Source organism: Leucopleurus acutus (assembly GCF_964270905.1).
Source record: "Leucopleurus acutus genome assembly, chromosome: 21".
Lineage (NCBI taxonomy): Eukaryota > Metazoa > Chordata > Mammalia > Artiodactyla > Delphinidae > Leucopleurus > Leucopleurus acutus.
This window is the reverse complement of record NC_139163.1, coordinates 30158911-30185463: the sequence shown is the minus strand read 5'-3', so window position 1 is coordinate 30185463 and position 26553 is coordinate 30158911. Positions and strand designations below refer to the sequence as shown.

Below are 26553 nucleotides of genomic sequence, written 5' to 3'. Positions count from 1 at the left end.
GGTCACACAGACACACAGGCCAGACAATGGTGGAGACAGAGATGGAGGGATCCAGCCATTAGCCGGGCAACGCCAAGGACGGCCGGGGCCACCGGGAGCTGGAGGAGGCGAGCAAGGATCCTCCGCTTGAGCCTTCAGGGGCACATGGAGGGCCCTGCCGACACCCTGATTTCAGGCTTCTCAGGACTAGGCGAGAACACACTTCCGTTGCTTTAAGCCACGCAGTTTGTTACGACAGCCCAAGAAAACTAACACAGGAATACTGATACTCCGAGCGAACTCAATTCTTTAAATACCATTATGTCGGCCATTATCTTCAATCATAAGAACTCAATGACCCAGCACTAAATGACCAGTGATCTGCGGGCAGAAAAACTGGCTCCTGACCCTGGGAGGGTCGCTGATCTCCAGGCACTTCCACTGCCTCGTTTATAAACAGAGATAATCACACCTGCCCTCCCTACCTAAGGTTTTCACAAGGCTACAAGAAGCCATAGATATAAAAGTGGTGTGTAATCTAACCTCTTTTTACAACTGCTGCTCATTTTTCATATATTTATAAACTCTTTGAGATCTTGGAAGGCAGAAGGTCCTGGGTTTGAATCCCAGCTCTGCCATTTACTAAACTCTAGATTTGGGGCAAGACTCTCATTTCCGTTTTCCTCATCTTAAAAATGGCAGTGAATGCACCTGTCTCACAGGAGTGACATGAGGGGTGATGAATGTGGCCCGTGAGAAAGCTTGGTTCACTGGATACGCTGTCTGTGTCTTTCATCTCTGCATCTCCCCTGGGATGCTTCACTTCGCACACAAGGTGCCGTAAGATAAAAATGCAGGTGGGTACCCCTCAGGCAGTAGGGTACCCCTCCTCTTCCTTCTGTCACACAGGACCTCTGGCAGGAGGAGTGAAGAGATGTATAAACGGAGCAAAGGAAAGTCAGGAAGACCCTGGAGGTTACGGAGCCCCTGCAGAGGCTGTGCCACCCCCGCAGGCCTCTGGACTCCCGGCCTCTCGGTGCCATCTCGCTCCCTCCCACTCCTGTCGCCAATCACTTCTGTCCAGTGGGGCCAGGAAAGAGGACGGGGAGCTAGCTGCTTAGAGCAACTCTACACTCAAGGCACAACAGCAAGGCAAAGAGGCCACCGCTGCCTTGCAGGCTGTGTAGCCCAGGCAGGACCAAGGGAGGAAACACTTAACGAGAAGAAGGTATTAGACATTGAAAGAAACTCCCCAGATTGTGGAAGACACAGAAGGGTGAAGACCTCAACTTGAATGAAGAAAACCTTTACTAAAGTCAGCATTCTAGAGCCGCACACACAAACATGTGGGTAGCAGAAGGGAGCGAGCGGCTCCCTCCCTCATGCCACCCCAGCATTTCTCTCTCTTTTCACAGGTTTACCAACGTTTATCAGAATAACGGGCCCACAAGCAAATCCGCTTTGTACTCTGCTTGGGTGCGGTATCACAAGGGCTGGGTAGAGCGCACAGGTCTCTTCCATTACTTTATTCACGGGAACCTGAGATACCGGGGAGGATGACCTGCCCCAGCACAGAAGGGTTGTTACCGGAAGTCACTAGAATGTAAGCATTTCTGACTGTACGATACAGAAACTCAAGCTTTTCAGCAAAGCGTGGATTGCACGCCCGAAGCCTGCCTATATTATCGGTTAAAGGCCCAGTTTTTTCCAAACATAGTTTCCCCCCTCTTCCTCCCTACCCATCTCCCTTTCTTTTTCTGTATTTCTAAGAAAGGAGTTCTTCGTGAGCCTAGTCAAGGAAAACAAGAGTCCTCGCAGAACAGCCAGTAAACTGGTGCTTATAAACGGAAGGCTTTCCCAGGACAGGTCGGTGCATGGCCTGGACTGGTCCCCAGGTGGCTTCCTAAAGTCAGAAGAGCCTCCCCCAAGCCAGGGACAAGTTCTGACTTCCCTCCTCACGTGAGCTTCCTTTACTCTGTTTCTCGGAGTCAGCAATCCATTTTCCAATCCTGCCACATTCTGAATCAGCATCCCAGAATGACCCAAACCACGACTGACCAGGAGCCCGCCCCTCCCAGGAAGCACAAAGGGGACACTCCATAAACTTCCCCTTGAGCTTGATTCAAACTCAGACTCTCAGTTCAACTTGTGGTCAGTCAGCCAAGGTGTGAGAAGAGGTAGGGGAACTAGTCTGGAACAGGGTCCTGGGAAAGTCCCTGCCGCCATCTGGGTCGTTCCCATGTGGGGAAGAGGCCCTGACCCCCTCCAGAAAGGAGAAAGATCGTACATACAGTGATTTTGCTGGCTTGGTTCAGGGCTTCGACCCAGTCCTTCAGATCCTTCTGGTCATTGGCTTGAAGAAAATACCTCTGCGAGAGGGCGTTGATGACTGCAAAAGGCACGGGGACGAAGAGAGAAGAACCCGGGTCAGAACACACACAACACAGAGACTCCACAAAACTAAGGCGCTTCAACTAGCCGGGCGGAGGATCCCCGCCGCGCAGACGAAGATGCTTCCCACGGTGCAAAGTCACCCGCGTGAATATCTGGGAAGCAGCGGGCTCTCATTTTTAAAAGGTGTGGATTATTCCATTGGCCACAAGACAACAACAATAGCCTTTGTGTGCTGCTGGGAGGCAGCTCATCCACCATCCCTAAGACACACGCCTGGACAGCTTCTCAGAGGCACCGAGAGATTGACCGTCGTGGTGATACATATATAATTTTGGCCCCAGTGTCCCTAGTTTCCACTGGCACAACTGACCCAGGTTAGGGGTCTTGTCTGTGGTTGAGAAATGTGACGAAGCTTGCCTGCGATCAAGTCTGTGACCTGGACCTCATTTTCAACCTGGTCTTTCCTCTGAGCACTCCATAAAGTCAACAGTTTACTTCTGGGTTCATTGTTGTTGTTGTTTTTTTTTAAGATCCGCTGACCACAAGATCTGAGAGTCATGTTGGAGCTTGGTCACGATATTTAAAGGGAGTGGGTGAAAGAGCACAAAAGAAGTTTGAAGCAACCTGAAGTTGGGAAAGGGGACAGATCAAAGGACCATTTTACTTTCCAGGCATAAATAAGCCGGAACTGGAGGAGGTGAGCATTGTGGGGTCGACAGAGAGTCCCTTAGTTCATTCATTTATTCATTCAGCAAACATTTAGTGAGTACCCGCTGTGCGCCAGGAACCACACTCTTAAGTGCCGGGGATACAGCAAAGACAAAGCAGAGGGGCATCCCTGCCTTCGTGGAGCTCACACTCAGAACCAGAGAGACAACAGAAGCTATCTGTTAGCATCTGCTCGTAGCACTCAGCACAGCACTGAGAAGGCAGTGGAAGGCAATTAAATACTGATGATTCAATGACCTGCCTCCACTGAGCAGCTCTGCTTCCTGTGTCACTCTCACCGGTCACTCATTTGGCAACAAGACACTCAACAGAACGTTCCTCCTTTTCTATGATCCCCCAACTCCTTCAAGTCTCCACGTTTCCTAAGCACACCGTTACTCTGCTCTGAGATGAAGGTTCCCGAAAACTTCAGGTAGATACCCAGCACCCCGCCCTGCGGAGCCGGGAAAACTGAGACATCACTGGCCCCCGTGCCTCTGTCTCATGTTGTTAACAATCTTTGCAGGGAGACCAAGGAAAGGAGTATCACTTGAGACCCACGGACATGGCTGGGACAGCAGTCACTCACACACACAGGGTGTAAGTCACATGTGGTCACAGGACTGTCTCCACTCAAAAGAGGAAGCTGCTGTAGGAGTGTTCAGAAAACCCATCCTGGGCTCAGTACTTACCAAAGCAAAACGGAGTCTTGGGTTTCTGCTTTGGGGTGGCTATGCTCACCTAAATCAAATGAAAAATAAAAGAAACGTGAATATGTTTCCAACAGTGTTGCAAAGTTGTGGGGGGTTTTTTTCCTCAAATTTTTTAAATTGGGAAAACTTTATACAAAAAGAAGAGTATATAAAACATATTTGAACATTTTAAGAACTAATAATTAAGTGGAAACCCTGCACTCATCATTCAGATCAAGAAATAAGCCACTATCGGTCCTATTTCTTAGAAGCCCTTTGTGTGCCCCTCCCTAATGGAATCCCGTCTTCACCCCTCGGAGATAATCACTATCCTGTTATCTGTGTCGAATCTTCATCCTTGCAAAAACTCTTAAAATCCACTGAGTCCTGAAAAAATTCTCTTTGGACCACAAACATGCACTGGCCCCATCACACGAGCAAGATTCCACTCCTCTCCCAACCACCAACCTGCTCCCTAAACAGCTCTTCGAATTAAAGGTGGAACTGTCACAAATACATAGATTCCAATCAGAGTTCGCAGAAAGGTGAGGCAGCCCGTCACTCACTGCACTGGGACAACTGATCAGTCTCCCTTATCTCTACCCTGACTGTTTCACCATGAAAATAAGCACTTGCCCAGAGAGGGGCCGATGGAATCAGAGAGCATACCCGTATTGAAGCAGAAGGGTTTTTCTGTCTCCTGCTGTGTTATCTTGCTTTTTCAAGCCTGCCTCTTACATGTATATTCCTGAGTATGTGCATGTTGTGGGCCCACCTCATTCAGGTTCAAATACACTGAACAAATTAAGGAAAACATATTCCATCACATGGAGTTAGGTGACTGCCCTTGATGGGGGCTGAACCTCGCTGGAGCCGGCATCCACCACGGTACCTGGGAATTAACCTTAATACTGCCCGGGATACTCGAGACGGGCACCAAGGTGGCAGCCTATAAACGATCAAAGGAAGGGCAGGCGGTACAGCCTGGGCTTGGTGCCAGAGCACCTGGCCCCCAAACCCAGGAGGCCCAGTTGTCAGACCCCCATTTCCTGTTCTATCAAATAGGGTTAGTAAATCACATTCTCATAGGGCTATGGTGAGGAGTAAATGTGACCGTGCAGGTGAAGCACTTGAGCCATCCTGTCATACATGAGCTGCTCAACCAAGGAGGGGCTAGTTACACCCACTCCACATGCCGTGCCGTGCTTGGCACAATGGGCAAAATGCTGAGGGCCCTGTGAGCTTCTCCGGGGCCTAAAACAATGCAACATTAATAAATATTTAATTAAATGTCTGTATAACATTATATCAACCTCACTGACAAGTATTTAAATAAATGCCTACAAGATGTCACACATTAAGTCAACTTCATTCACGTTTCAATTAAACATTCACAAAAATCACACTACATTCGAAAATAATTAGTAGCTTCGATTTTCTTGGTTCCTAAGAATCCTTGGATGTGCAAGACGACAGCCGAGAAATTAGAGCCAATCATAAATTAAATGAGTTACAGCCAAATCATTCCAAAAGTAAAATGATTTAAATCCTTTCAAATATCTTACAGCCGGACAATTAGGGTCAACGAGGGATGTGAGTGTATTTTGATATGTTTACCATGACGTGAGGTGGAGGACAGAGGGCCTAAGAAAGTGTTTAAATAGTCCCGAAAAACATGAAGATTTATGCAAAGGTAAGCCCCCATATCCTGAGCACAGACACACGCAATGCAAGTTCCGTTACATCTTCAGCACTCCCAGGAGGCGTGCGCTGGAGCCTCATGACGCTGAGTCCTGGCCCCCGCCATCTTGTTCTCCTGCGATTCAGACCCCAGAATTCAATCTGAGCCACGCTGTGTGCCTTTATCCTGTTTGCCTCTGATGCTCTGATCTGTCAGTGATTCATGTGCTTCCTCCTTCAGCATCCGTGTTCCTGTAGGTCCTTGAGCCCACAGCTCCTATGCGTCCTGCCCTTGGTTCCTGTATAACCTTGTTAACCTTGTTAACCTCCTGTATAACCTTGGTTCCTATATGACTGTCACAGAACTGCCTCGGCCATCCCGGTCCTCAGTATCCACCTATCTTACGGCTGCCCTTCTACCTTTGGCTTTCAAATGACAGTGAAAAGCTGGGTGCTTCGAGACTTTTCTCTGGCTTATTAGGGGACTTGTTCTTTCTCCCCGACACTGACAATTTATCATCAACAAGAGACAGCACCGCTGTGGGCCCTTTCACCCTGGCTGGGTGACAAACAGGCCCACTCTGACCACAACTTATTACCAGCCTATCCGGGGAGAATGTGCTTATTACCGGAACCCAAGCTTTCAAAGAGATGGCCTGGTTTTTCATTTGTTTTTGTATGTTTATCCAGCGTTCAGTTGGGGGTATGCCGATTACACGTCTAATAATGCATGCATGTCTATAATTTGCCTCATGGTGACCACAGAAGGATTATTTGGCAAAGCAGTTCTTGCTGAATTAACAGGACCTCAGTTCCAGGTCAGCCCTGATGGGCTGTTGAGCCAGGGTAAGACCCTCAACATCTCTGATCAGCTTCCCGATTGGCAAAGCCAGAGCGGAATGACTTGCCCCCTTCTTAGAGTCCCGGAATGACAAAAGAAGAAAACAAAGTCATAGCTACTGGTTGCTGCGCCCTCCAAGAGAAGGGCCAGGGTTGCGGGGGCGGGGGGGGGGGTGTCTCACTTACCATGAATATACGTAGCTCCAGGTATAGCTCTGGCCCCCCCCCAGCAGAATCCCTGCCACCTGGGAGGCATAGCCCCACTCCTCCCACCCCTACCGTCTGTTGGTAACCAGGACAGGCCGTGCAGCCTTCTTCACAAGAAGTGAAGGAACAGAGGCTCTTGAAGAAGCAGCGTGGCTGACAGGCTGACGCTGGCTGCAGTTAAGTAGCTGCACAACGGTGGCTGACGGATGGATCCTCGGTGAGAAGGCAGCGAGAGGCGGTGGGGACGTGAGGGAGGGACGGGCATGGGTCACCCGCAGGGTGACGCAAGCGAGGCCGCCCCACAGCTCGACAGACTCTCAGGAACTTGCTCTTATCAGATCGCGCACAGACCACAGGAGCAGCAAAGTCGTGGGACGCCGGGGCACTGCTAGCCCGCCCCACCCTGTCTGCCCTCGGCCGGAAGTGGAGCTGGGGCCCCTCTGGCAGAAGCAGCAGCAGCAGGCCACGGTCTCGGAGCTCCGGTGCAGCTTGCGGCCTCCGTGCCCATGGAGACCCTGCCCCACGAGGTGGCATCAGGAGCAGGGGAAGGGGCAGCCATCTACCCAGAGCAGCCAGAGGGGCTCTAAGCTGGGGTCCCTGGACCAGCTTCAGGGAGTCAAGGGGCCCTGAAGCCACAGGCGAAATCACACATGCGTGATTTACCTGGGAAACGAGACCACGCTTTTCACCAGGCTTTAGAAAGGATCCCTGACACCCCGCCCCTGCAAAAGCCAGGAACACTGTTCCAGGAGGGTCTTCGTTACAGTTAAGGAAGGGCCAGGCCCTGACAAAACGGAACGCGAGCTGGAGGTGGGACGGTGGGCCTGGCTGTGTGGAAGAGAAGGGCCCCCAGGCAAAGCGGGGAGGTGGGTAGCACCAGAGGCCAGCATCCATTATTTTCTGGTTTGCCCAAGAATTGGTCCTGCCTCTGTCAAGTCAAGAACCTTTATCTCTGCTGGCCTCTCTGAAGGACCCCATCTTCCCAACACCAGCCTGCAAGAAGGAGCACGCCTGAACGAAGAGGCCACACAGACGCTCCAGCCAGGCTGCCACTGCCGGGCAAACGCTTTCCTCGGGGAGGGAACACCTAGGGGTTAACAAGAAGTAACCAGGAACGCTGAATGTGATACCAGCGCCCGGCTAAATGTTTTTCTGGGAAAACCCCTGCTTTCTGACATTGGGTCAGGCAGCAGTTAAAGGCTCTCCTCTCTGTGAAACCTGACCCAGTGGCAGCTGTGGGTTTTGCAAAACCCATCCAGTCCTGCCTCTCCTGTCCATGAAGGGTGAAAGGCAGGACCATCCCTGCTAAATGACGGCAGCCTCCCAAGCTGAGAAATCTAGAAACCCTCATCTGAGCTACGTTTATACATCACGATTCTGCAGGAGACTGTATTCACTCTTCTCCCATCAGGAAAAACAACGACAAAACCCTCTCAAACAGGAGAGGGTTTGGAGTTTCATTAACATTGAGGTTCTCTGCTCCCCGCTCTCTGAATCCTCTTTCTTTGACCCTCCTAACGAAATGACCTAATGAGCTCTCAGCAAGACAGGACAGAAGACGGGAGGGCCCAGGCCTCCGACCTCTGGGCCGGGAGGCGGCCACATTCTAACCACAAGGCATGCAAATTGCCTGCTTCCACAGGCCCTTCCCCCTCCGCAGGTCCTTCCCTGCTCCCTCTAAGGCGCTCAGACACTGCCTGCAGCTTCTGCCTTGGCACCCGGCTGTGTCTGCCAGACTCTGGCCTGCAGCCCCTGCAGCTGCTCCCACCTCCGGCCCAGCTGAGATGGAGGGCTGCCCAAGGACTCCCGAAGCCTGTTACAAAAAGGAGCCAGGGGCCACTCAGATCAGGGCCTCATCCCCCCTGAGGATGGGAGAACGTGGACAAGGAAGCCGAGGTCCCCAAGAGACTTGACGTGAGGGGTGTGTGGGCAGAGCGGGCCTTCCGGAACCTCGGTCCTGGCTGGGCGCCACCTGGCTCTCCTCACTGGACAGAGCTCCTCTTTCTAACGAGGCTCTAAATCTCCCGGCCTTTTTTTTTTTTTTTTTTATCACTGCTGCACCACAGTTCAGCGCTGGTGCCTGCTCCAGGGAGGGGCCCCTGAACAAAGCTGAATTCAGCAGCTCCGTCTGGGCATCAGCAAGCAGCCCCAGGCCCCACCCAGGTCTCAGCACGGAAGAGGGGCTGCTCTCGCCCTGTCTGTGCAAACAGGACCAGGGGACGGACTGTCGGCCTGCCCACCGGACCCTCCAGCCCTTATCTGGCCGCTGAATGGCTTCCTGGCTCATCTGGGGACGTCCTCGGGGCGCTCGTAGCCTCTCCGCCACAGTGATCCAGTGACCATGTTCTAGAGACCCCCTCAACACTCCTCCCAAGTTGGCCAGTTACTAAGCCCAGCCCTGTAGCTGAAAGGTGTCAGGGACAGTTAGCTGTTAATGATCCATGCATTTTATGACACAGGCCCAAGGGATTAAGGCTACTTGGGTACTGGGCCAACATGAAGGGCCTCTGCTGTGCAAACCTACGAAGAACCAAGTGTGGGAAAAGGAGAACAATAACAATAAAAAGACACAAAATGGTAAGACTAGGAAGTCATCACAGGCCAATAACTATTTAAATAAATAAAAATGTTAGACACTGAATTCACCTCTATATCCTTATATTAAATTCCTTTTTTCCTTTATTAATTTTTTTTTTGCAATTGCCAATGCACTGGAAGATGAAAAATATACTTCAACCCACGCTTTTGGTTTGACCACGTGTCTGTTGTTGTTAAACATTAAATATCATTCTGAGAACACAGTGATTTAATTATAATTAAATAATTATATAAATATCATTCTGAAAACACAGTGATTTAATTATAATTTAACTTTTGGCCCTTCAATGAAATGCATATAATTCCAGTGCAGCCCTTACTCCTCGTGAGCCACACCAGTGGAACCACGCCATTCGGGAGAATCCTTTTCAGTCACCGGGTTTTTTGTTGTTGTGTTCCTTTTTGTCCCGATTGCAAAAACAAAGTCACGTCCCACTCTTCCCTCCACCCCCCATCCCTCCTTTGCGGGAGCTGGCAGCATCACTGACTGCTGGGTGCCAGGAGTGAGAGGCCGCAGGCCACCCTCCAAGAACCTGCTGACCACACGCCACCCCGCCCCAGTCAGCCACAAGCTTCCACGGGCCACCGCGGAAGGGGAGCACTTTATGGCCAAGCAACATCCCCAGATGCCAATGCCCGACGTGTGACGCTTCCTCTGGTTTACATCCTCAACCTACTCACGGACCATGAATCCCCAGAGCTCCAGGCCAACGTTACCTTCGAGATGTAGGTCAGCTGCAAAGATCCGACGGCTCCTGCCCCAACTGCCAGGTTCTGAAAGACACATGTTTTGCGTTTTAAGAAGGATGCTATCTGAGGCAGTGAAGCACGACTAAGAGTCAGAAGATCAAGATTCTGGTTCCGTTGACGCCATTTTCTGGCTTTGCAACCTTGAGCAAGCCACCTACCTATTGCTTTTTTGATTTTTTATTTTATATTGGACTACAGTTGATTAATAATGTTGTGTTCGTTTCAGGTGTACAGCAAAGTGATTCAGTTACACATATACATGTATCTCTTCTTTTTCAAATTCTTTTCCCAATTAGGTTGTTAACAGAGTATCGAGCAGAGTTCCCTGTTCTACACAGTAGGTCCTTGTTGGTTATCCTTTTCAAATATAGCAGTGTGTTCCTGTCAGTCCCAGACTCCCTAACTATCCCTTTCCCCTACCCTTCCCCCCTAGTAACCATAAGTTCATTCTCTAGTCACTCACCTATTCTTCAGCTCACTTTCCTCGTCTGTAAAATAGTGATAATTCTTGCTGTGGGTATGTGGACTTAACATTTCCCTTGGCCTCATTTATTATAGAGAGGTATTCTAGTACAGTGGTTAAAATTGGGGGCTCCACCATTTGACTGTGAATAAGTTCCTTCGCTAAGCCTCAGTTTTCCCTTTGTAAAAAGAGGGATAATGATAGTACCTACCTCACCAGACAGTTCTAAGGATGAGTTAATAGATTTACACCACCTGGAAGTGTCCCTGGTATATAGATGACCCTGAACAAGTGTTAGCTATTTCATATATATATATATATATATATATATATATATATATATATATATAAAATATATATATATATATATAAAATATATATATAAAATTCTTCAAATTCAAATTCTTTTCTTAACAAATAGGGTACAGGTTCACACAATATAGGAAAAAAAGAAAAGAAAAAAAGAAAAGAAAAAAACATAGCTGTTCAGTCTATTTCACTTATGAGTACCAAACGGAATGATGTCCATACACTATAAAACACTAAGTCAGTGCACTATTAAAAAACATCAAGAAACTCACAGGCACCTTGTCTGGCAATATTCCACCCTGGCACAATCTCTTCGGCTTTCTAACTTCTCCACTGTCAGAAATGAAGTGATGAAGACACACGCGCGGTAGCATACCAAAAAAAATGGCCAAGATGAGAAATCACAGCTGTGGAGTTTCTCATTTATAACTTGGCAAATCCAATCCCACAGGGACCTGAGGTGTCCATAGCTCCTGGTGGCCTCTTAAACTGCTGCCGTAGGCCTCAAAGAATAACCTGGAAGCCCTCATTTTGAAGACCTGGGGTCCTCTCAAAGCAATAAACAGAGGCAAACCTAGGACGATGGGGATTTAGTAAACTTCCTAAAGGGTCAATGGTGAAATGACCCGTCATTCCAGGAGACTGCCCTTAAGAAATACCTTAGGTGGCAGGGAAGTGTCCTTCTAGGCCCAATTACCTAAATTAACATGCATCACTTGAAGCAAAGGCAACGTGTGAAGTTTCCTATTCATAAGAAAATGGATGGGGATAAAACCACAACAAAAGGATTCTCAGAGCTCAAGAAATTTAGAGAGAAATCTAGAAAGGTCATCTCCCCCCTTTTGCAAATGAGGCCATAAGTCTAAAAGCTGCTTTTGAGTAGCTGATTTAGCATTCTGAATATGGACGATTAGATTTACACATTTGTTTTAACTACATAGTGATTGCATTTGTTTTGGGGGGTTTTTTTTAGAAAAATCTCTATTGGGGGCTTCCCTGGTGGCGCAGGGGTTGAGAGTCCGCCTGCCGATGCAGGGGACACGGGTTCGTGTCCCGGTCCGGGAAGATCCCACGTGCCACAGAGCGGCTGGGCCCGTGAGCCATGGCCACTGAGCCTGCGCGTCCGGAGCCTGTGCTCCGCAACGGGAGAGGCCACAGCAGTGAGAGGCCCGTGTACCGAAAAAAACAAAAGAAAAGAAAAATCTCTATTGGGTAATGACAGATAGGCCTTGTATCCCTAAATCAGAGTCCATAAAGGAGCCACGGCACCCCAAAAGGCCAGTGAGCAGCTGACACTGTCCCGGAGGAGGCCGTGAACCACCCTAGGCCTCTGCTGGATACTGGGCGCCTGGCCCTCCCCCAGCCCCTGTTCTGCACTTGAGGAAAGTGACTCATGAGTGAGGGGATTTGCTCAAGGTCACATAACTGGCTCGGGTCTCCTGACTTCCACGCTGATACCCTAGACGCAGCACACTGTCATTTCAAACCCTTGAGCGTCTGGAATTCCACCTGAGACATTATCGCCCTAGGACCTCAGGCAAGTTTCTCTACCTATAAAATGGGGCTCATCCGCCCCGTTCCCTAGGCTTGTTGTGAGAGTTACATAAGAATAAACAGCGCAAGCCCAGCAAAGGGCAGCTCCCATCCGCGGCCCAGAGCGCTAATTACAAGACGCAGATGCCAAGTCTCAGAGCCACTCTTTCTCAACTTGCTTTCCTCACCCCAAACCGCAGCCTGAAGGCCTCCAGAGCCTTAGCCTGAATTACAAGCGATGAAGTGGGATTTGGGGAGCCACTCAGACACTAACCTGTGCGTCCTGCCAGATATGAGCTGATCCCCTTCCAACGACTTCTCCCCCCTACCCTCCAGAGGGAGGGCAGCTCCACCCTCAGCCCCTGCCCCCCTGAACTCTCCCGCTTCAGAGACAAGGCCACATCAGTCTCCCGGCCCAGCTACCCTGGGACGGGGGTGTCCCCACGCCCCTCACCACGGCCCACCCTCGGCCTGCCTGCTCCTAGGCTCACAGGCACCTCCCTCCTCCATGAGGAGCCAGGAAAATCTGACGCATGTCTGAAAATGCAGCTTCCCCCCACCTTCCTCCCCACCCAGGGGGAAGTGAGTGACAGGAGAAAATAGCGCCAAGATCACAGAGGCTTGATCCAGACGGATGGCTCAGTGTCCGCTCCGATTGCTGGACCTCGGAGATGAATGACAACAGCTCGCTGCCAGGATGGCGGCCCCGGGCAGACACTTCCCGGGCCAGGAAGAATGTGCCAGCTGCCTGAGCAGAGGGCTTCGCAGCCAGATGTCGGGGCAGGACCACCAGGGCCCAGCGCCTGGGGAGGGCCAGGTGTCAGAGCCCAGGCAAGCACCACGTCCTCCGGGGAAAGGATGGGAGGCCCTGCCTTCACAAAGCCTTGTTGTCTACCGCGGCAGCCTGCCCTGCCCTCCCACCCCCGCCTGAATTCGTGCACGCCATCCTCCAACTTTGGTGCACATCAGCCTCTCCCGGGGAGCCTGTTTTCAAAGGCCCAGGCTCAAGCCTCACCCGGAAAAACACTGAATCAGAATCAAGTGGAATATGGTCAGAAAGTGCACATTCATTTTTCAAGCATCCCCTAAATAGGCCCAAGTTTGAGAACACTGGTCTACATGACAAAGTCTAGCCCTGGATTGTTTGTTGTTTCTGGCCACACCGTGCGGCTTGCGGGATTTTAGTTCCCCGACCGGGGATCGAAACCGTGCCCCCCTGCCGTCGAAGTGCGGAGTCCTAACCACTGGACCGCCAGGGAAGCCCCCAGCCCTGAGTTTTGTATTGGAATGTATTTTACTGTGAGTTTAAGTCTCTTCTTGCTAGATTTTAAGCACTCTGAGGACACGAGTAGCATCTTATTCCTCTACCCAGGAGACAGCTCGATTTTTAAATGAAAACACAATTTGCATGGTGGTTAAGTTCCCAAACCAGTCCTTAAGAGCCTGCTACCCTCACAGGATACTGGACAACCAGGACAGCTTCTCTCTACCACTGGCAAACATTGTGCCTTCGGGAAGACCTGCTCAAGTTCGAACTTGGGTGTCACTTGAGTCTGCAGTTCCCCTGTCCTGGGGCAGGGTTCCTGTGGGACAGGAACTGGGTGCAGGGGGGAGCGAAAGGAAAGGGTCCCCAGTAGAAGGGAGTCAAGGACCTGGGGGAGGGAGTTGAGGAAGGGGTTAGGGAGGGGCCAGCAGACGGGGAGTGGAGACAGAGGTTGGTGGGGAGGCTGCCTATACGGATCACCTGGGGACGTTTTCATACGAAGAATGCCCATGCTTCGTTCCAGGGTTTTAACATAAAGGGTAGGGCCCAGGCACCTGTATGTTTTTAAAGCTCGAAGGTGATTCCACCCCACGGCCAGGTCTCAGGCCCCCAGTTGCAGACTCTGGCTGGGCCTGCTGGCTCTGCACTGGAGACCCAGCAGCGGGTAAGAAAGGCCAGTCACCCCATCATTGCACCATCACCAAGAGGGAAGAGGAAGACGCCAGGGCAGTGGGCAGAGAGGGGAAAGGAGATCCCAGCCCCACGCTGGGTGTCTGTGAGTCAGGAGCAGCCTGTCCGTTTCTGGGGCTTCTAAGTTTTCTGGAACAACGTAGGGCATAAGGCACGTTCCTATTTAATGGCGGATGGCTTTAGGAAGGTGCGGCCAACCCTTGCTTTCTGCTCAAGGGTTCTCCTGCCACCAAGGGCCTCAAGGGAGCTCCCACTCCCTTAACTGGGAAGCAGGGGGTTGATTCTTTCCCATCACCAAGGAAGGAGCTGAGGTGCCCACAGAGATGTGACACACCTCCCAGGGGAAGCCTTTTTGCTAGAAGCAACATTGTTTCTTGAAAGAGAAAAATGTCCCCATCTTCTAGTGAGAGTAACAAGAACACAGAAATGACCAGAAGACCTATCTACAGATTCCTAAATTCATGGAATGTCAGCGCCAGAGGGTTCTACGGCTGCCCCATCATTCACCACGAGTCCTCTAAGCCTCACCTTGAGGAAATGACTTCCTCAAGCAGCCGAGTGAAGACAGAGGTCCTAACTCCCAGAGTCAATCGGGTGCCTTGGCAAAGCACAGCCCGAGAAAGGAAGGCGGAAACTGACAGATGTTTAGAGTCTGTTTTGCACCAAGCCTGCTGCACACTGTCAGTTCACCCTAACAACCCATTTCACAGATGAGGAAAGTCGGGATGGAGCAGGAGAAGCAAGTGCTCCGGGTCACATGGGTACTGGGTAGTCAGGCGAGGATGTGAACCCAGCCCTTGTTGATCCTCAAATACCACGCACTTTCCTTTATACCAGGCCACCTCCTGTGAGACAGTCCTTCACATCTACCAGGACCTGCTCATTATCTAAGAGTTGATTATCACCGAAAGGTAAATACAAGAGCCGGACCAGCAGGGTTACACCAAGACGCCCTAAACAGTTGCCCAAACTGGGCAGGGCAAGAACTAGTCAAACTGGCTCTTGGGTGCCAAACTCCAAAAGACCAGGATTCAGAGAGCGAACAGGGGGAAGGAGAGATGCTGGGCCTTCTGACCTTCTCCTATGTGTCTCCTGGGTGCCTGGCAGACAGTCAGGACCTTAAACTCAATAAGCCCACTCCTCACACCTTTCCTCAACTCAGCCTCCAACACATTTGCCTCAAACTCAATCATCAGGTCCCCTCCAAGCTCTAAATGATTCCCTCCCCAGCCTCCCCACGTCCATCAGCCGCTCCACGTTCTCCCACAGTCAACCAGGTTACCACGCCTTTGACCACTGAACTTCGCCCTTCGGTCAGTCACCAAGCCTGCCACCGTCTTCCTTCAATCGGCCTTTAGATCTATCTGTCCCTTCCTCTCTGTTCCCACTGCACCACCACCGTGCAGACACCCCAGGAAAATCCAGGACAAATTCCTCACTGTCTTCCCCGATTCCAGGCCCTCCCATTTCCCCGCCCATCCTGATGTCACTGCCAGAACAAACGTGAACAAATAGCATCTCTGTAGTGCTTTAGAGTTTATCAGAGCACTCTCACATTCATTACTTTATTTAATCTTCACAGCAACAATGTCAGAGGTAGAGACAACAGAGGCTCAAAAACAGGGGTGTTTCCCAATTAACGTGTTCATCAAGTTGTCCCGTGCTTGGCTGACGTAACTAAACAGGATGGATTCTGAAGCAAAATCTGATATGCGGCCCTTCTCGCAAACACACAGTTGCCTGCTTTGCCTTAGAGACATTTTTAAAAATAATAAAATGGCATTCTTTTGTATATAAATAGATATATAACTATATAAAAAGAGATGTATATAACAGATACACTAAACAAATGCTGAAGGTTACAATCTAAAGCAAAACTTAACGACAATATAACCGAAGACAAATTTTAAGAAAACTCAGAACAGTCATCCCCATGGTTCTGCATTAGTAAAACCTCTGCTAAGTTTCATAGCTTCCACCTCTTCAGCTCCTTGGACTTTAATACCCAGTAGTGCTAGCTATTAACATGATTGCCCCAAAGTGCTTCTTAATTTTTACTTCTTTTTAATTTAAACAAAGTACATCTTGTTATAAAAACGAGAATCGCCCTAAAGAGTAAGATTCCTATAGAAAGCGCATAAAACAAAATTACACTTACAGTATTTTATATTAACTCTCGAAAAGTCCATACAACATTTTAATTCTAAAACCATTAATTTAATAATAATTTACCCTAAGCAGAATTTGCATTTTGATGAAAAAAAAAAAAAAGATCTGTTGCTCGAAATCTTCTTGTTGGAGTTTTTTTCCCCAAAGGCATTCTGCATTCTACGCTAACCCAGTATGGACAAAAACAGGCCAGAAATTCCACTTAACCCTTGAAATCATGTGTCTCCATGGACAGTTAATACACCAATTACATAAAATCCATGAATTAACAACACTTTGCCCCCCAAACTGATAAAGATCTGAAAGTTATCATGATGGTTGTATGTGCTGAGAATATATATCTCTGGACAGACACACAAGAACCTGGAAACCCTGGCTGCCTCTAGTTAGGGGACCTGTGACTGGGGGCCAGGAGTGGAAGGGAGACACATGTCACTAAATCAGCTTTCCCACATTTAGAATTTTATACCACGTGTATGTATTGGCCTTTTTTTTTTTTTTTTTTTGCGGTGCGCGGGCCTCTCACTGCTTTGGCCTCTCCCGTTGCGGAGCACAGGCTCCGGACGTGCAGGCTCAGCGGCCATGGCTCACGGGCCCAGCCGCTCCGCAGCATGTGGGATCTTCCCGGACCGGGGCACGAACCCGTGTGCCCTGCGTCGGCAGGCGGACTCTCAACCACTGCGCCACCAGGGAAGCCCTTGGCCATTTTTTAAAGAAAGTTATCATCCTGCTTCTTGGCATTTTGACTTTCTTGGCAGGTTTAGCGTATGATGCAAAAATCTTTTAAACATTGTTGGATTTCAGCCAAATTTGCTCAAAGAGGTTTTTGATACAGAAAATGCAATTTTTTAAAAAAATAGCAATTTTCACCCAGGCTTTAAGGCAAAACTATTGTCCATTCCATGTTATATGTTAATATCATTTTCTACCACTCTTCTGTATTCTTTCTACTAAAATGTGGCCAAATATCCATCTTTTTGTAATACTGCTGAAGCTCTTTGCACCTTTCAGTGGAAAGAATGGCTTTCAGCTTTAAAAAAAAAAAAAAAAAAAAAAAGCGAAAAGCAAAGGGCTTTTATCGGGGTCCCAGAGTTACGAGGAGAAATGCCATCTTTTTGGGTATTATGATGATTCACAATTCACATTAGGGCCTTTGTAACGTAAAAGCATCCGAGTATTTACTGGCAAAAGAGAGCAAATACAATCTACAGAGCCAATCTGACAAGGGCAGCTACCCAGTGCAATACTGTTTCCACGCTCCTGTTTATCCTTTGCTCGGGACAACATAATTTAGTCTCGCGATTACCTATCCACGCGAGCCTCTCAAGAGTTGTACGTAAGCATCGCCGTGCAGTGAAAACATAGTTGGTTACTCGGTCGGTAATAAAGTAGAGCAGGCCAATTAAGAAATTTCGCCTTTTCTGTCATGACAGGGACCAACATTAAATTAAATACATGTGCTGGTGCCATAATATCATTGTAATGTTTGGCAGGAAATCCAGCCAATGTTTGTCTCTGTTCAGGAATTATCTGTGTGCTCGATATTGTCAGCAGGTTGATTTTTAAATGCATGAACCAAATCAGGGGCCATAATCAATAGTATTGAAACTTTCCATTTATAGGGTCCTTTTTAGCTAATGGGTTTCATCCTCTATCTGTTTGGTGCCACCACTGCCTGGATTAATAAAGCCTTGATTTCATACTTTATCATATGGATTCTAAATTCCATCAGGCACTCAAGGCTGTACCTGGTCCAGCACGCTGACCCTCCACACACACGCACCACCATCCCGCCAGTGGACATGCCGCTGGCCTCCTAAATCTGCCATTTTGCTGCAGCTCTGCTTCCAAGGGCTGTCCTCAGGTTAGTGGATCCATTCCGTCCTCCTGCGCAGAGCCAAGACCATGACCGTCCACAGTGCGGTGTGCGAAGCCAGCTCCCTTGGGACCACTCACGGCAGGTCCCCCAGGGCATCTGGCTAAGCCTTTGCTGACTTCGGCCTGAGCTCAGACCCTCGTCGGGCTTCCTCCCCTTCCCTGTCCTGCTTCCCAGTTCTCTCCTTAAAAAAGAACTTTCCACAAATCCTTGTCTCGGTGAGTCCTGGTCTCAGGGCCTCCTTCTGGGGAACTGAAGCCTGAACACCCTCCAAGCAGGCAAGCTCGCCTTCCCTCCTGGGTGCTGCCTCTGTCCCATAGTGATGCTGCTTCCCTCACAGGTGCCCTCCTGTCCCCCTAGGCTGTGCTTAGGACAAGGCGCCTAACAGTCAAGTGAGATACTGTAAGTGAGAACACTTCAGACCTGTAAAATGCGCTACAAACGTGAATCGCTAGTAGCAATAATGACTCTAACCTTGCTCATCCTTGCAGACCTGGATCTAAGCCACCCCTCCTTGAAGGGGTGCCCTGCAGTTCCCCCTGCAGCAATTTTATCTAATCCTCTATATCCTCACTTACAGTGCAGGCTCCAGGAAGGCCCAGACTTTGTCTAATGCACTGTCGCAGCCTCAGCATCTAGGCTGATGCCTGGCACATGGGGCATATTTAGCAAATATGTGTTAAATAATGATGCTGAATTCAAAGGTCTTGCTCTAGTCTCAGCCCCTTGGGAAACAGAAGGGCGAAAAGCCGCGTCAAGGATCATCCAAAGTGCCTACCATGACATGCCTAACGTACAAAACAACTCAGTGGCAGAGCCAGGACCTCATCCTTATCTCTTGTCTCCCAGGCCTGGGACCGTTCCATCTGAGACTCCACCTCCAGGCCCTACATCTTCCCTGGACCGCAGGGGAAAACTGCAACCCGTTCTCCTTCACCCAAACTATTGGCATCTGGGCTGTTCACTTTAATGATACGCCACCTTGTTATAAAGACGGACTGGGTGACTTCCTTGGTGGCGCAGTGGTTAAGAATCCGCCTGCCAATGCAGGGGACACAGGTTCGATTCCCTGGCCCGCGAAGATCCCACATGCTGCGGAGCAACTAAGCCCGTGCGCCACAACTACTGAGCCTGCGCTCTAGAGCTTGTGAGCCACAACTACTGAGCCCATGCACCACAACTACTGAAGCCCGTGCGCCTAGAGCCCGTGCTCTGCAACGAAGAGTAGCCCCTGCTCGCTGCAACTAGAGAAAGCCCGTGTGCAGCAACGAAGACCCAACGCAGCCAAACATAAATAAATAAAATTTTAAAATTTATTTTAAAATAATAAATAAAGAGGGACTGGGATTTTTTAGCACTGTAGGGTTTTTTGTTTTTGTTGTTGCTGCTTACCAGTAAATTTATTTTATTTTATTTTTTTATTGAAGTATAGTTGATTTACACTGTTGTGTTAATTTCTGTTGTACAGCAAAGTGATTCAGTTATACGTGTATATATATATACATTCTTTTTTTTAACATATTCTTTTCCATTGTGGTTTATCACAGGATACTGAATACAGTTCTCTGGGCTACACAGTAGGACCTTGTTGTTTATCCATTCTCTATATAAAAGCTTTCATCTGCTAGTCCCAAAGTCCCACTCCGTCCCTCCCCTGCCCCCCTGCCCCCTCAGCAACCACTAGCACTGTTGTTTTATGTGTGCTGTTTTCACCTCCCCAACTAAACCTGAAGCTTCCTGGTGAATTCCCCTCCACACCATCTCCAGGACCCTGCACAGGACGGACCACACACATCTGCTGGAGGAAAGAGGCAGACAAAGATGAGGCGTGCAGACGCTGAAGCCAGACAGACCTGGCTCCAGGGCCCGCTCGGCATTTACCACCTGCATGGCCTTGAACAAAGCCGCTGACCGTCTCTGCACCTTGCAGAGAAAGTGAGAGAGTCCCCGCGCCCCAGGATTACTGGGAGGACCTAATGAGATAACACATGCCAAGCATTCGGCACAATGGCTGGTATATGGCAACCGCTCAGTAAGTATAACCCGCAGTTAGTAATACTAGTAGCAGTGGTAGTAAAAACAGGCTCCCAAACACCGACTTCCAAGTGGTTTAAACAGGCAAAGATCAAAGACCTGAGTTCAGAAAAAATCCTGCTTATTAATGCCTATTAAATACCTAAACTATTATATCAGGTGTCTCCTTTTCCTTATAAACTTAAGATGTTCAGTTAACTACACACAGTCCCCAATGTCCTTCTCCACAGGGAAAGGCCAACCCCCCTCCCCCCCAGTTTGCTTTTCTGGGTCACCTCCCATCCATCTCCTCCTGACTCCTGGCTCCCTGCTTCGCCCCACTCTGCAGAGCTTGCATTGGTTGTAGACTCCATCCCCAGTCCCGGGAGAACAGTGCTGGACACTTTGCATTTCACAAAGGCATCCCTTCTGATAGCCTCATTCGTTCATTCAATGAGCGCACATTTATCAAATGCTGGACGCTTGGATCAAAAGCCAGATGACCACCTGCCCTCTAGAGGACCTCCCAGCCCTGAGAGTCCCCCAGCTTCTCTTTCTTAATCACAGACTCACCTTTGAGAGCTCTCCTTCCTCCCAAGCAGCATTAGGATGACTGTCTCATTCTCAGCAATAAGAGCAGGCGAGCTGGATTCAGACGGCCAGGGTTAGAATACTGGCTCAGTCACATTCTTATGACAAAACCATGGGCAAATTTCTTTCCCTCTCTGCTTCACCCACCTCACCTTTAGAATGAGGATGATGCCTACCAACTAGACCTGTCGGAATGAAATGAAAACCCAATGAGCCTATATGGGATAAGAACCTAAAACAAGAGTGGATATATGCATATGTATAACTGATTCACTTTGCTGTACACCTGAAACTAACACAACATTGTAAATCAACTATATTCCAATAAAAATAAATAAATAAAAATATAAGAGAGTGAGATAATAAAAACAGTTTTCTAAATGTTTTATTTAGAAAAAGTCTTAAAGTTAGACTAACTGCCTTTTTTTAAATAAATTTATTTATTTATTTAATTTTGGCTGCGTTGGGTCCTCGTTGCTGCACGTGGGCTTCCCCTGGTTGTGGTGAACGGGGACCACTCTTCGTTTCGGTGCATGGACTTCTCATTGCGGTGGCTTCTCTTGTTTCGGAGCACAGGCTCTAGGCGCATGGGCTTCAGTAGTTGTGGCACGGGGGCTCAGTAGTTGTGGCTCGCGGGCTCTAGAGCGAAGGTTCAGTAGTTGTGGCGCACGGGCTTAGCTGCTCTGCGGCATGTGGGATCTTCCCGGACCAGGGATCGAACCCGTGTCCCCTGCATTGGCAGGCGGATTCTTAACCACTGTGCCGCCAGGGAAGTCCCAAATTAGAGTAACTGTATCCAAAATGCCTACTAACTGTTATGCAATAAAATCATTTATATACTCAAAAAAAAAAAACCAATGAAGTCTTTAGAACAGCGCGTGGCACGTATTAATAAATGCTCACTGATACCATTTTACAGCTTACAAAAAAGATCTACCCTTTAGTTGGAACGGCTGTTTGGCGTTAACACAACGAAGTGCTAAGCTAACCACTGAAGAAGAAGCAGTAAAATGTTCTGAACTATTGCTATGTCACAGCAAGACTCTCCTTTTCCAGGCATCTGCCAAGCCAGCTAAAACCTCTGCTTCCAGGGAAAATGTAAAGAATCTCGAGCAGGGACCACAAGTTCTATTTGTAACTCAAACTCAAAGAAGGCTCTAGAACAAAGAGCATCCTGACAGCTCAGGGGGCAGAGAGGTGCAGGAGGCTGCCCTGGGCAGGGTGCGACCCGTCGCAGAGGCTGACCCCAGAGACCCCTGCAAGGCAGCCCGAGGCACAGCGCCCGAGGGAAGTGCAGGTTCTGGAACCAAGGAACAGCCGAATCAGAGGGCAGGACACAGCAAGGGAAATCCCGAGCACTGCCAACAGATGAGACTCGAGACGGTGGCAGTGTGGTCCTGGGTGATCCGTCGCCAACAGCAAGGCCCTCAGCCTGTGGCCCAGGGCGTGAAGGAGGGTCCAGTCTCAGGGGAGGGAGCTGGCAACAGCTGGGCAGGATTCCCCAAGCATGTGAATTTCCGATAACAACGGTCCAGGCAGGAAGCATGGCACTAAGCAGGTAAATCAGGACAAAAATCCATTCGAAATACCTGAGCTAATAAGGCAGGTGAGCAGGAGAAGGTACACAAAGGGAGAAAAGGGAAAAGAGTAGACCCAGAGAACCCAGCCTGGGGCTCAGCCCTGGCCCATCAGAAGCCAAGTGTACTGGCAACAAAGACTTGAGTCCAATCCCTCCAACGGTGGGAAGGCGGCACCTTAAATGCTACTTCCTTTCATAGTAGATGTGTTGGCCCAGCTGTGGGCACCCGTGCAGAGCAATGGAGGGAAAATGATGTAGCAGAGCCCAAAGGCAAACCCAAGACCAAAACATGGTAAGAGGCGAGCATTCCAGGTACGTCAAGGATGGGAGGGTCTGTGTGTAGGTTTCACTCTGCACGCTCAGCGCGTTAAATGAAAGTAGCCCACAGAAGGCTTTACCAGGGATGTGGGGTGAAACATGGGGCTTCTATTTAGGGTTAAGTCTTTCCCAGAGAAGGCGGTTAGTGGCAGTGACCTGAGTGCGCTGTCCGTATTTATCGCATTTTCTCTCAGCCACCAAATCCAGAGGACAAATGCCAAAGGCCTCTAGAGGATGAGTACCCGGATTTTTTCCACTTCACCTCTTAAAGCAAAACCCCTCCCCTAACATTCAGACTCTCCTCTGCCCAAGTCTCTGAACGAGAGCCAGCTCTCAGCCCACACCCCTTCCCGCCCCAACAGGGCCGTGACCCACGACCTTGCTGGGTCCACAGGCCATGCCAGGCCTTGGGGCGGGAAGGGGTGTGGGACCCACCAGACTGCTCCAGGGCAGCAGGAAGGGAAGACTGAACAACACTCAGAGCGCCAGAAAAGAAGACCTGAGATCCCAAATCAGGAGCAGAGCAACTTTTTCCCAGACTGGTGATGACTCAAGGGATTCCCGGGCACAGCAGTAAAGCCTCGGGGGCTGTCTTCGTGTCTGATGCCCCAGAACACTAAGCGAGTCACCCCGTTCTGCCGCGTCCTTGCCAAAGTCAACTCCAATGTGAGCCTCAGTTTCTCATCTGTCACAAACTGGGTGGCCCCCAAAGTCACCTCCCACCCAGGATCCTATGACTCCCTGAGCAGGAGACCAAACAGGTCCAACCTTTGTCCAGTTCAGGGAACCAGGTCAATTCTCTGCTGGGCAGGAGCCCCAGACTGGAAGAACAGGAGTGGTCACGAGGCTGCACTCCTGACACAGGTAAGAGGAAGGAAGCCATGCCTCAGAGCCTGCATCCAGCCCAGCCGGCCTCTGCCGGACTTTTGCAAGGGTTAAATTCCTAGGCCTGAGAAAAGGCACCAGATCCCCAGGGGCAGGAGAGAGATGAGCTTCCTCCTCCTCCAGCTAAGGTCTGGGATGGTTTCCTGTGCATGTGTGTATGCATGCATGCGTGTGTGTATGCATGTGTGTGTGTGTGTGTGTGTGTGTGTGTGTGTGTGTGTGTGTGTGTGTGTACACACACGCGCGCACCTTTGTGGGGTTTTTCCCTCCCTCCTGACCAGCAGGTTGTGCTGCCCATGACAGAGGGAGCCCCTGAGGCTAACCCTGTGTGCATCCCCCCCAGCAATGATGGGCGGCCGGCCACCCTGCCCCTTCCCACACCACCTCTCACCTGGGGGTTGTCCATGTACCAGAGAAGGCAGTTGGCCTGCGTGTCCAGAATAAAGTACCTCCGCAGAAACTTGCCGCTGTTCTCATTCTCCTCGATGTCCAGAAACCCACAGATGCGGTTCTGCCGATCCACATAAGGCATTCCTGGGCTCTGCTCACATCACCCTGTGTGGCAGGAGGGAGGGAGGGGCCGTGAGAAGGAGAGTACAGCGGGTGCCTCACTCCGGCCTGACTCCCCTCTGCAGAAGGGAGGCTGCCACCCTCTCCCACGGGTGTCCTTCCCCAGGGCCCCAGATGTCCCACCCCAACCAGACCCTGGAAACTTCTGTCAACTCTGTTCCATGAACAGTCACCAAAATCCATTAATTCAACTAACTTTCCTGGGGCTCCACTACGTGCCAAGCAGAGCGCTAGGCAACTTTACACGCATGGAAGATGTGAGTCTAGACTCTGGGTCAGGGGCCTGGGCTCAAAGCCCAGTTCTTGTCACTTACTGATGTTTGTGTGACCACAAACTGTTTAATCTTTCCATGCCTCAGTTTCTGCGTCTGTAAAATGGGGATAATAATAGGACCTACACCAGATTTTGGCGAGAATTAAGTACGTGGCAGACAAAGCATTCATAAACACTAGGTATTGTTATCACTCTTCAGAAAAGCCTTGTGAAGTAGGTTATAACCCAATTTATATGTAAAGAAACTATTGCAGAAAGGATTTAAGCTCCCGTGCAAACACCTGGATAAACTCTGCCGAGAATTCAGGTGTGAAGAGCAGCCCCTCCAGCTCCATGAAGGTACCAAGGAATCAAATCCGAGGGGTTCCTGGGGCAGGGCCACACCCCTCAGCCCCAGGACCACTTCCTTCACTTTGCCATTTCCCAGAAGCCACTTGTAATCGAAGGAATGAGGGAGCAGAAGAAAGCCCAAACCCGAACACTTTCCTGATTGCAGAAGAGGGTCCGGCGATTTGAGACATTCCGCACCCTCAGACAGGCCTCCCCTCTCCTGCCTCCCTTCCGTCTGTCTGAAGAGCCAAAGGAAAAGGCAGGAGCTCTGTTCTCCTCCCCAAGAGGAGAAGCACCCTCCAACAGGCAGCTACACCCCACCTGAACGCACAATGCACTGCAGAAGTGCGACACGGTGCCCAGGGTTAGAAAACCCCACGTGACAGTCAGAACTTCAAGGACAGACGCCACCCACCCCACCCACCCCTGGTCCTGCTTGGCTCCAACAAAGCAAAAATTCACTGTGACCCAAGCCCGCCATGGCCCTGAGCCTATGACTAAGCACAGCTGAGAGACGGCTGGCTTCGGGCCGTGCCCTGCACCATGACCCTGGGTGAGCCCCTGAGCCACCAAGATGCCACGCCCGCAGGCTTCCTGGCCAGGAGGAAAGTCCCATATGCAGAGACACACATTCCCACAAGACGAGGAGAATTCTAAGGATGTGGATGGTGGCGGGGCCTTGCGGTGCTGAGACGCTGCCCCAAGAAAAAAATACCCTGCTCACACACCAGGATGCCAGGATTCCAGGTAAGGTCAGGCAGATTCCAGGTAAGGTTCCAGGTAAGGTCAGGCAGAATCCCAACGGGGCAGATGACTCAGTCAGGAGGGAGGCGGGTCAGGGGATCCCGCGGCGACTCGCTGGGCAATGATGGGAGACAAAAAGGAAAGCAGGCAGGGAAACAGGACACAGATGAAACAGCACAGCTAGAAGGGAGTAAAAGAGGAGGAGAGAAAAGGAGAAAAAGTGGAAAGAGGAGGTTTAGAAAGAGGGCAGAGGAGAACGAAGTAGCAGCACAGTGGGAGAGGAGGACCCCGAGGGTGAGGGCCAGGGGGGAGACACCCCTGCACGCAGTGCATCACGTGGTCAGAGGTCCCTGTGGCCAGATCCCCAGCTCCTCGGTACCTCCCCAAACTAAGCCTCCATCCCAGCTCCCGTCTCACCACTGGCCAAAGTGAGTTCAGGAAAGGGAGAGAGATGGGTTCAAGCCAAGGGGTAGGGTCAAAAATGGGGAGGGAGAGGCCCAGCGCTGGTTGGGGAGGAAGCGGATCCCTGAGAAAGGATGCAGCTTCCCCCAGGGAATCAGGGGAAATCAGGAGTCCCAGGCAGAAAGGCTGGGTCAGCCCTGCAGTGAGGGTGCACCCAACCCCCAAGAAAACTCAGCAAATTCCCCTGATGCCAGCGCAGCCACAGAGACAGACGTTCCGGGGGATTCGGCGCTGTCGCCACCCGGGACATCCCTAAGGGGAAGGGTATAAACTGCAGTGGATAACGAAGCCAACTGTCTCTGGGTGCAGCCAGTAAGCACAGCACCCGACTTCACGCTGCCTTTCCAGTGTCCCCTCTTCAGCCCAAGGGGCCTGTCTTTTTCTCAAGTGAGAGGCCAGAGAAGCCACTGTTTCCACAATCCTCCAACAGTCTACTCTTGTAGAGGGGCCTTCCCACTTGCATGGTGGGAGAGGACCCTCAGGGACCAAAAGGAAAGATGATAAAAAGAAGAAATCTGGTTACACATCTCCTGACTGTGGTTCTAGCCCAGAAAAAAAAAAAGCTGCTCTGATGTCCTGAGAAGCAGCTGAGTCACAGGGCTCATCAGCATGTGGGAGGTGGGTGGGGGCAGGAT

General features: G+C 50.2%; 1 protein-coding gene across 1 annotated transcript in view; it reads right to left on the bottom strand.

Annotated features, from left to right (window-relative positions):
* Window positions 1–26553, bottom strand: part of PLEKHA2 (pleckstrin homology domain containing A2) — a 57253-nt gene that overhangs the window by 21664 nt on the left and 9036 nt on the right. Inside the window, exons 2-5 of the mRNA XM_082863960.1 lie at window positions 23930–24093; window positions 9816–9872; window positions 3774–3822; window positions 2271–2368 (exon numbers count right to left, since the gene is read on the bottom strand). Coding sequence (XP_082720086.1) covers window positions 2271–2368; window positions 3774–3822; window positions 9816–9872; window positions 23930–24070 — 345 coding nt within the window. The 5' untranslated portion in view covers window positions 24071–24093. The remainder of the gene's footprint in view (window positions 1–2270; window positions 2369–3773; window positions 3823–9815; window positions 9873–23929; window positions 24094–26553) is intronic.